Genomic DNA, 10,000 nt, shown 5'->3' with positions numbered 1-10,000 from the left:
GCACATAAACACACACACACAACCTCCGAAACCTCGCGTCAGAAACCTCCGGCAGGCGAGGCAGAAGGCGCGACCCCCACCTTGCACCCGCCGCCCGACTTCGCGAGGCCGATTCACCTGCAGGAGAAACGTTGACCGAGGGGGGGGGGGCGTGTGTGTGTCGGGTCTGGCACCGAACGACCGACAACATTATTCCATAACACTAATTTAGCCACGTTTCCCCGCGAGGGCGCCAAGGCAGAGGGCGGTGCCAAGAAAAATGCGTCTGAAGGAAGGGTAAAGGCAAGCACATGTCCCCCCCTCCCCCCCTCCCCTTTGAGGTCCTTCCCCTCTCCTGTCCCCTCCACAATCCCCTCCCTCCCCCCCCTTTTCTCCTCTCGTTCCCCCCTTCCCTACTTACCTCCTGTCTCCCTTCACTATATATCCCCCCCCTTTCTCTCTCCCTTCCCTACCTATCCTCTCTCTTCCCTCCCCTCCCCTCCCCATAACCCTGCCCCCCCACCATACCCTTCCCTCCCTCCCCTCCTTCCCATCCCGTTCCCCCCATCCCTTCCCTCTCCCCCTCCCTTACCCCCCCAATCCCCACCGCGTCTCCCCCCCCAATCCCATTACCCTCTCCCTCTTCCACTCCTCCCCCTCCCCCCTCTCCCCTCTCCCTTCCCCCTCCCCACCGCCACCTCCAAGCAACCAGGCCGCCGCCTCCCGAACTCCCGTCCCGCCAGGCAACACGCGCGCGGACGAACGACACACACACACACTTCTTAAAAACCTCGGGGAAGTTCGGGCAGCACCTTACCCTCCTGGCGGCCGACGCTCACTGGCACACTACTCTCGCCCGGGCAAGACCCTACCACTACCCTCCACCTCCCCCCTCCCCCATTTCTCCCTCCCCCCCTCCCCCACGCCCTCACCTGCATCTTATACTTAAGGAGGAGGTGGAGGAGGAGGAGGAGGAGGTGGAGGCGAGACGGTGGTGGTGGTGGAGATGGAGGAAGAGGAGGAAGAGGAGGTGGAGGCGAGACGATGGTGGTGGTGGAGATGGAGGAAGAGGGGGGAGGGGTCAGATGGTGGAGAAGTGGGAGGGGGAAGTAGTAAAGGAGGAGGAGACAGACGAAAAGGAAGAGGTGGCAGAGGCCGAAAGATGAAAGAGGGTATAGAAGAAGGAGGATTAGCGAAGGAGGAGGAAGAGGAGACGTATAAATGAAGGACAAGCAAAGAAGGACAAGGAAAAGGAGAAAGAGCCGAAGGAAAAAGTAAGAGAGGAGAGAGGAAAGAGGAGCGAGGAGAGAAGAGAAGAGAGAGGAGAGAGGAGCGAGGAGAAAGGAGAGGAGAGAGGGGCGAGGAGAGAAGAGAAGAGAGAGGAGAGGAGAGAGGGGCGAGGAGAGATGAGAGAAGAGAGAGGAGAGAGGAGCGAGGAGAAATGAGAGAAGAGAGAGGAGAGAGGAGAGAAGAGAAATGGCGAGGAGAGGGGATGAAGAGAAGGAGCGAAAGAAGAGGGAGGAGGGAGGGAGAGGGGAGGCAAGACGGCCAACATCTCCCAAGTAACACCTACAACCCGCATGAAGGATTCTCAAGAACCCAGTGTTTACAATTCTCATGATTACTCACCTCTCTTTCTGTTTCGGAGCGTCACTCTACTGTGCTCGAACACCCGCGGGCCACGCAGGGGCCACCCGCACCCTGTCTATCGATCTACCTGTCTATCTATCTGTCCATCTATCTATTTATCTACCTATTCCTTCATCTCTCTATTTATCTACCTATCTGTTCATCTCTCTATTTATCTACCTACTGTCCATCTTCTATTTATCTACCTATCTGTCAATCTTTCTATTTATCTACCTATCTGTTCATCTCTCTATTTATCTACCTATCTGTCCATCTATCGATTTATCTATCTATCTATCTACTTATTTGTATATCTATCTATCGATCTACCTATCTACTTATCTGTCCATTTATCTATTTACCTGTCCTTATATCTATCTACTTATCCGTCCATCTATCTATTTATCTACCAATCTGCCCATCCATTTAATTAACGACCTGTCTATCTATCTATCTATCTATCTACCTACCTACCTACCTATCAATCTAATCTACCCACATAAATTTCTTTCTACCTATATATCAACCTACCTACCAACCTACCTATCAATAAAAAAATAAAATTTCTTTCTTCACTAAAATCACAAACTCGTGGGTCTATTAATCTTCATTTCTCCGAGAGCCTTTTCATATTTCAGAGAGAGAGATAGAGATAGAGAAGAGAAGGAGGGAGGGGGGAGGGAGGGAGGGAGAGAGGGAGGGAGAGAGAAAAGAAGAGAGAGAGGAGAGAAAGAATGAGAGAGAGAGAGAAAGGGAAAGACAGAACAGGAGATTCAGGAGAGAGAAAAAAGGAGAGAGAGAAAATGAGAGAGGGAGGGAGAGAAACAGAAAGAGAGAAGTGAGAGAGAAGAGAAAGAATGAGAGAGAGGAAAGAGATCCTTGCAATCTCTCACAGCCACCCATCTTTCCGGCCACGAAAAAAAAAAAAAAAAAAAAAAAAAAAAAAAAAAAAACAATGATATTCCCATCATCTAACTTATCTTTCCCGAGGCTCCGTCCTTATCAGCCTAATGCATGGCAATAATCAATGGAAGGAAGATTATTCACATATGCAAACAATAGACACAATGGAGCTGAATTTAGAACCTCGATGGTAGCACACGCACACGCACGCATGCGCACACACACAAACATACATAAACACACACACACATACACACACACATACACACACGCACACACACACACACACACACACGCACATACACACACACACACACACACACACACACACACACACACACACACACACACACGCGCGCGCGCGCACGAAGAAAAATAACGCCTTAAAGTGATTTACAAAGAAAAATGAACAAAGAGAGATAGAGACAGACGGAGATAAAGACATGTGGATAGATAGATGTATACATCGATAGCTAATAGACTGAGAGAGAGAGGAGAGAGAGAGAGAGAGAGAGAGAGAGAGAGAGAGAGAGAGAGAGAGAGAGAGAGAGAGAGAGAGAGAGAAAGAGAGCGAATGAATGAGCGCGAGACGGGTGCAGGCGCCTTCGGCAGCCTCGCCCGCCGTAGAAACGGGTCCTTACCTTGATGAGCCGCGCCATGTTCTTGCCGCGCCAGTAGGGCGGCGGCAGACACCGCTGGAGGGCGAGCGCGGGCTGGCCGCCCTTCTTGTGGGGGTCAAGGGCGCCGTAGCAGCCGCGGAACAGGTCGCCGGGGCCGCCCATGAAGCTCTCCGACGCCGGGATGGTCGCGGGCCGCCTTCCGGAGGAGGAGCTGCCGCTGCCGGAGAAGCTGGCCACGCCCACGCCGCCCCCGGCGCCGCCCGTGTTGGTGGTCGCCGTCGAGTAGTCGTCCTCGTCGTCGTCGTGGTGCGGCGTGAACGAGTGGCGCCGCTGGGACGCCACCGACACCACGGGCACCGACAGCTGCACGCCCTCCTGCAGGGACAAGGCTGTTAGGGGGCGGGCGGAGCGGGGGGAGGGGGAGTTAAGGGGGCGGGCGGAGCGGGGGGAGGGGGAGTTAGGGGGGCGGGCGGAGCGGGGGGAGGGGAGGGGAGGGAAGAGGGGGAGGGGGGGGAGAGGGAGCTATAGATAGGAGAGGAAGGGAAAAGGAAGAGGGACGGAGAAACTAAAATGTGGATAGGAAAGAAAGAGGTAAAGAGAGGAAGGGAAAGGAAATGAACGCGAAGGTAGGCGCGGAGGGAGGGAGGGAGGGAGGGAGGGAGGGAGCCATCTTTCTACCTGGTCATATACGAAAAAAAAAAAAAAAAAAAAAAAAATGTCCACAAATATGTATATGCATACGTATATGTATGTGTATATACATACATACATACATACATACATACATACATACATACACACACACACACAAGCTAGATCTATCTAGTTTGTGCATTTCTTTTTTACCGTAGTATCAACTCGGTAGAATGTTTTACAATTCGACATATATGTGAATACATAGAGAAGAAGAGTGGAAAAATAAAAAGATATAAAAAGAAAAAGAAAGAAAGAAAGCGCGAAGGAGAACGAGAGAGAAAGAGAGAACGAACGAACGAACGAAAGAGAGAGATAGATAGAGAGAGATAAAGAGATAAAGAAAGAAAGAAAGAGATAGACAGCGAGGGAGCGAGAGAGCGAGAGAACGAAAGAGAGAGAGAAAGAGCAAAAAATGCGAAAGATCGAAAGATCGAATGAGAGAAAGAGAGAGTGAAAGAGAGCTTCCCTTAAAAAGACCGAGAGAGGCACCGATATTTTTTTTTTCTCTCTCTCTCTTTTTTCTTTTCTTTTTTTTTTTCTTTTTTTTTGCCACATCAGTCTAATTGCTGGCCCTAATGCCAGGGTGAACAGGAATTTTCTCCGCGATCATTTTGCAATTCGCGTCTAACAAGTTCATATCATGAATCATTTTTTCGCTTGAGTGGAAGATTGCCATAGGGGATCCAGGCCCTCTAGGTGGCACTGTGGGATTGGCACTGGAGGGTAGGAATGGCACTGGGGATAGGGGATGGCACTGGGGCTAGAGGATGGCACTGGAGGTAGGAATGGCACTGGGGGTAGGGGTAGGGTGTAAGGATGCCCTCACCTTCCATACCCGCTTCTCCACGGCGAGGTCACAATTAGGGCACCATACACCATACCTTACACCCCGCTATCACTACCATCACTCCCATCGTCATATTTTTCACAACACATTCATCGTTTTTTATTTTTTATTTTTTACGGACACCATCACCCGGTTCACCACACGAAGGTCACTATCACTACACCACAGAGGGATGCTCACGGACAATTCACCACACAGACACTCATCACCATCACGGACACTACGGACGGACCGCCTTCACTATACAGCCGCCCACCATCAGCTTCACCATAGTCCATCACTGTAAGACCACCTTCTTCACCATTACCGTCATCATATCTCACCATATCTCCCGATACACCTACCCTATCATCATTACCATTTTCATATCTCACTATATATCCCCATACACCTATCATCACCACATTAACCGCACCAAAGTCACCATCACGACACCACAGAAGGGCCAGATCTAGCATCACTAGCTTCACCACACTTTCGTCACTGTACGCAAACAGGTCGTTTTCACCACAACGACAAATACCACCTATTTTACCACACAAACTTCACCACAACGGCATCGCTTGGGGAATTACCTACAATGTAGTCAATACCAAAAGCTTCATCACAAATCATAACAAATGCAGCTTCACTATTATTTAACGATTTTCTATCCACTACATTCATCACCACCACCTCTTCCACCTGAACCACATCTCTCTCTCTCTCTCTACATACATACATATATATAATATATATATATTATATATATATATATATATATTTATAAATATATATATATATATATATATATATATATAATATATATATAATATACTAAATATATATATATAATATATATATATATATATATATATATATATATAATATATATATATATTAATGCGCACACACACACACGACACACACACACCACACACACCACAAACACACCACACACCACACCCACACACACACACACAAGCCACACACAGTACATATACAACATTATATATATATATCATCTAGATATATATATCTATCTATATATATCTATATGGTTATATGTATAATATATATATATATATATATCAAGGACTTATTTTATTCAAACTGCTCCGCCAGGGACCCCGAGTTTTTGAAAGGTTTGTCAACTCCGCAGCCGAGTTTATTGTTTTCCCAGTTTCAATTATCAACTGAACGCAGATTCATCGCCAGTGATTGCTATCGTGGCGGGCTCCGGGACTTCCAGATTGGAACACACCACACGCGCGCGCGCGCACAACACACACACACACCAACCCACACACATATATATATTATATATAAATATATATATATACTATATATATATCTACAATATACGATATAGCATCTATACTCCTCATACATACACTGGTATACTATGAGAGCGGAAGAGAGTAGAGTCGTGGGGGGAGAGGAGAGAACTTGGGTGTGTGGGGGGGGGGGGGTGGTGGGGGGGGCGGGTGAGTGGTAAGGGGAGCGCTGGCAGAGAGGGGGAGGAGTGGGAGGGAGCTGAGGGGGGGGGTACGAAGTGGTTGGCGGGAGGGGGGGTGGCAGTGGAAGGGGGACGGGTGTAGGAGCGAGAGAGCGAGGGAGATGAGAGAGAGAGAGAGGGAGTGCATGAGAGAGAGAGGGAGATGAGAGAGAGAGAGAGAAGAGAGAGCGAGAGGAGAGAGAGAGAGAAAGCGAGAGAGAAATGAGAGAGGCAAGAGAGAGAGCAAGACGAAAGCGAAGAGAAGAGCGAGAGAGCAGAAAAGAGAGAGCGGAAGCAGAGCGGAGCGGAGAGAGGAGAGAGAGAGAGAGACCTAACCTACGAACTATAGAGCGAGAGAGATAGAGCGATAGAGAGAGAGAGAGCGAGAGAGAGAGCTAGAGCGAGAGAGACTCGATCGAGAGCGATAGCTGACGCAGAGAAAAAGAGAGCGCGCGCGCACTCGAAGAGAGAGAGAGCGAGACAGCGAGCTGCTTAGCCAGCTACAGCGGAGATCTCTCTCAATCGCTCGCGCGCCCGCTCTCGCTTCGAGAGAGCACCGCTCACGAGCGCGAGAGAGCGAGAGAGAAAGCGCGAGCGAGCGAGTAGATGCGCAGATCGACAGAGATGAGAAAGAGCGATACCTCGCTGAGCTCGAGCATCGATCGCAGATCAAAGCGATCGCTCGCTCTCTCTCTATAGTCTCGCTCGAAGCGCTAGGCTGATCGAGCCCTCTGCGCGCGAGCGCGAAAGCGATAGCATCAAAGCAGCGCGCATCGTATCGCTACACTATATCACGAGACCGCGCTCTTACCAACAGACGCGATCCCTTCTCTCTACGCGATAGTCTCTAGGGCCATTTTACTTCTCACTCGAAGCTCTTTCTTTTTTCCTTCTCTAGTACCCTATTCGTTGCGCCTTCGCGCGTATCAGCGTCTTTTACTTAATGTCTAGATCTCTATGCTCTCTCTCTCTCTCTATCGCTCTCTCTCTCTCGCTCTCTCTGCTCTATCTCTCTCTGCTCTGCTCCGCTCTAGCATATCGCCGAGCGCCCATCCCTATCTCACACACTCCCAACTCCTACTCCCTTCCCCACTCCCCTCTCTCCTAACCATTCAAAGCGATCACTCCCACTCTGAACTAGAACGACAAGCAAAAGGGACTGAAAGAAAGAACAGAAAACCAGAGAGACATCAGACAAACACAGATAACCATATAGGCAGAAAGAGAGAGAATTATGGGTGGAGTGAGCGAAAGGCAGACAGAGAGAAAATGATGGGGTGGACCGGGGGAGGAGAGGAGAGGATAAGTAATGATAGGATAGTGAGATGAGAGGAGAGTAGAGGAGATATGAGATGAGAGGGGGGAGGAGAGGGTTATGAGAATTAGTTGTCGTGTAGTGAATAGCAGATGGTGGAGGGGAGGGGATTTGTAGGGTCATGAGAGGGGAGGGAAAGGGAGGGAATAGGGTGGTGGTGGTTGAGGGGGGGGGGGGGTTGCGTCACAGCCCCACGAGGTCACCAGGTTCGACGGCGCGCGAGTGGTTTGTCTCAGGCGTCCCTTAAGGTCAGCGGTGACCATACACGCCGCTTTATTATTCGCTGTTGCTCTCTCTCTCTCTCTCTCTCTCTCTTCTCACCTCTGTCTCGCTCGGTCTCTGCCTCTTCTTCTCTCCGCTCTGTCTCTCTCTCTCTCTCACCTCTCCCTCCCTCTCTTCCTCATCTTCATCCTCCCTCCCTCTTCTCTCGGCTCTCTCTCTCTCCTGTCTCACTCGCTCACTCGTCGGTCTATCTCTCTCCATCATCTATCGTGTCTCTCGTCTCTATCTCTCTCTCTCTCGCTCTTCTCTCTCACTCTCTCTCTCCCTCCCTCTCTCCGCTCTCTCGTCTTCTCAGTCTCTCTCTATCTCTCCTCCTCTCGCTCTCTCGTCTTATCATATCTCCTCTCTCCCTCTCTCTCTTTCTCTCTCTCTCCCTCTCTCTCGCCTCTCTCTCCTCGTCTCCTCTCTATCTCCCTCTCTCCCTCCCTCTCTCCCTCCCTCTCTCTCTCTCTCTCGTCCTTTCGTCTCTCTCTCTCTCTTCTCTCTTTCAGTCTCTCTCTCTTCCTTTCATGTCTACTCTCTCTCTACTCTCTCTCTCCATTCTCGTCTCTCTCTCTTCTCTCTCTCTCCTCTTCTCTCGTCTCTCTCTCTCTCACTCGTCCTCTCTCTCTCTCTCTCTCGCTCGCTCTCTCTCTCGCTCTCTCTCTGTCTTTTCTGCCTTTCACACACTTTTCTCTCTTTTCTTCTATTTCTCTTTCTCTCTCTCGTTCTTTTTCTTTATTTTCTCCCTTTCACATCTCTTTCTCTATTTGCTTTCTATTAAAGATACGTGCTTTTGTGCTTTCTCGTGTATCCCTCTTTTATTCTCTCTCTCTCTCACTTCTCTTTTCCTCATTCCCTTTTTTCTCTCTCTCATTCTTACTTCTCTTTCATTCCTTTTCTCTCTCTTTCTTTCACTTTTTCACGTTGCTCTTACTTCCTCTTTCATTTCTTCCTCTCATTTTCCTTTTTCTCTCATTTTTCTTTTCCTTTTTCCTCTCTCTCTTCTTCACTTCACTTCTCTCTCTCAATCATTTCATCCCCTCTCTCTCTTCCTTTTCTCCCTCTCCTCCCCTCTCTCCCTTTCTCCCTCTTCCTGGAAAAGGAGGGAAGAGGGAGGGAGAGGGAGAAAGGGAGAAAGGGAGAGGAGGTAAAAAAGTAATTTCGTCTCCCTCTTCACCCCACCCTCCCTTCCCCCCTTTTCCCTCTTCCCCTCCATCTTTTCCTCCCTCCCTCTCCCTCCCTCCCCTCCCCCCCTTTCTCCCTCTGCTCCCTCCCTCTCTTTCCATCCAATCACCCTATTCAACCTTCTCTTTATCCTATCAATAGGCTACTTATCTGCCCCTATTATTCATCATCTCTTTCTCCCTCCTCTCTCTCTCTCTCTCTCTCTCTCTCTCTCTCTCTCTCTCTCTCTCTTTCTCCCTCCTCTCTCTCTCTCTCTCTTTCTTCCCATCCTCTCTCTCTCTCTCTTTCTTCTCTCTCTCTCTCTCTCTCTCTTTCGCCGTTTTCTCTCGAACTCTCTTCTCTGGAGTCCCTTCTCTCTCTCTCTCTCTCTCTTTCATCCCATTCTCTCTTTCTTTCTCTCTCTCTCTTCATCTTCTCCTTCTCTCTCTCATCTCTTCTCTCTCTCTCTTTTCTCCCGTCTCTCTCTCTCCCTCTCATCCTCTCTCTCTCTCGTCGTCAACGTCTCTCTTCATCTCTCTCTCTCTTCTTTTCGTCGATGCCTTCCTCAAGGACTGACTTCTCTCTTCTCTCTCTCTCTTTTTCTCGGCCTTTCTCTCTCCTTCTTCTCTCTCTCCTCTCTCTTTCTCGCCTCTCTCTCTCTCTCTCTCTCTCTTTTCTCCCTTCTCTCTCTCTCTCTCTCGCCTTCTCCTCTCTCTCTCTCTCTCCTCCGGGTCTCTTCTCTCTCTCTCTCTCTCTTTCTCCCTTCTCACTCTCTCTTTCTCTCTCTCTCTCTCTCTTTCTTCTCTTCTCGGGCCTTTCTTCAATCTTCTCTCTCACCGCCTCTTCTTCGTCTCCCTTCTCTCTCTCTCTCTCTCTCATCTCGTCTCTCTTCTCCCTTCTCCTCTCTCTCTCTTCTCTCATCATCTCTCAAGTTCTCTCTCTCTGCTCTCTTTCTCGCTCAGCTCTCTCTCTCCGCTTTCTCGGTCTCACCCTTCTCTCTCTCTCTCTCGCTCACTCTCCTCTCTTTTCTCAACCTTCTCTCTCTCTCTCTCTTTCTGTTCTCAAACCCTTCGCTCTCTCTCTCTCTCTTTCTCCTCCACTCTCCT

General features: G+C 49.4%; 1 protein-coding gene across 5 annotated transcripts in view; it reads right to left on the bottom strand.

Annotated features, from left to right (window-relative positions):
• Positions 1–10,000, bottom strand: part of LOC119596825 (1-phosphatidylinositol 4,5-bisphosphate phosphodiesterase epsilon-1-like) — a 59,291-nt gene that overhangs the window by 45,484 nt on the left and 3,807 nt on the right. For all 5 annotated transcript variants that reach the window (XM_037946159.1, XM_037946161.1, XM_037946160.1 and 2 more), the window contains exon 2: positions 3,153–3,506. In XM_037946159.1, the coding sequence (XP_037802087.1) occupies positions 3,153–3,293 (141 nt within the window). In that variant the 5' untranslated portion in view covers positions 3,294–3,506. The remainder of the gene's footprint in view (positions 1–3,152; positions 3,507–10,000) is intronic.

Source organism: Penaeus monodon, chromosome 38, assembly GCF_015228065.2.
Source record: "Penaeus monodon isolate SGIC_2016 chromosome 38, NSTDA_Pmon_1, whole genome shotgun sequence".
In the NCBI taxonomy this organism is placed as follows: Eukaryota; Metazoa; Arthropoda; class Malacostraca; order Decapoda; family Penaeidae; genus Penaeus; species Penaeus monodon.
Note: the sequence above shows the minus strand (reverse complement) of the source record. Positions and strands in the feature narration are given on the sequence as shown.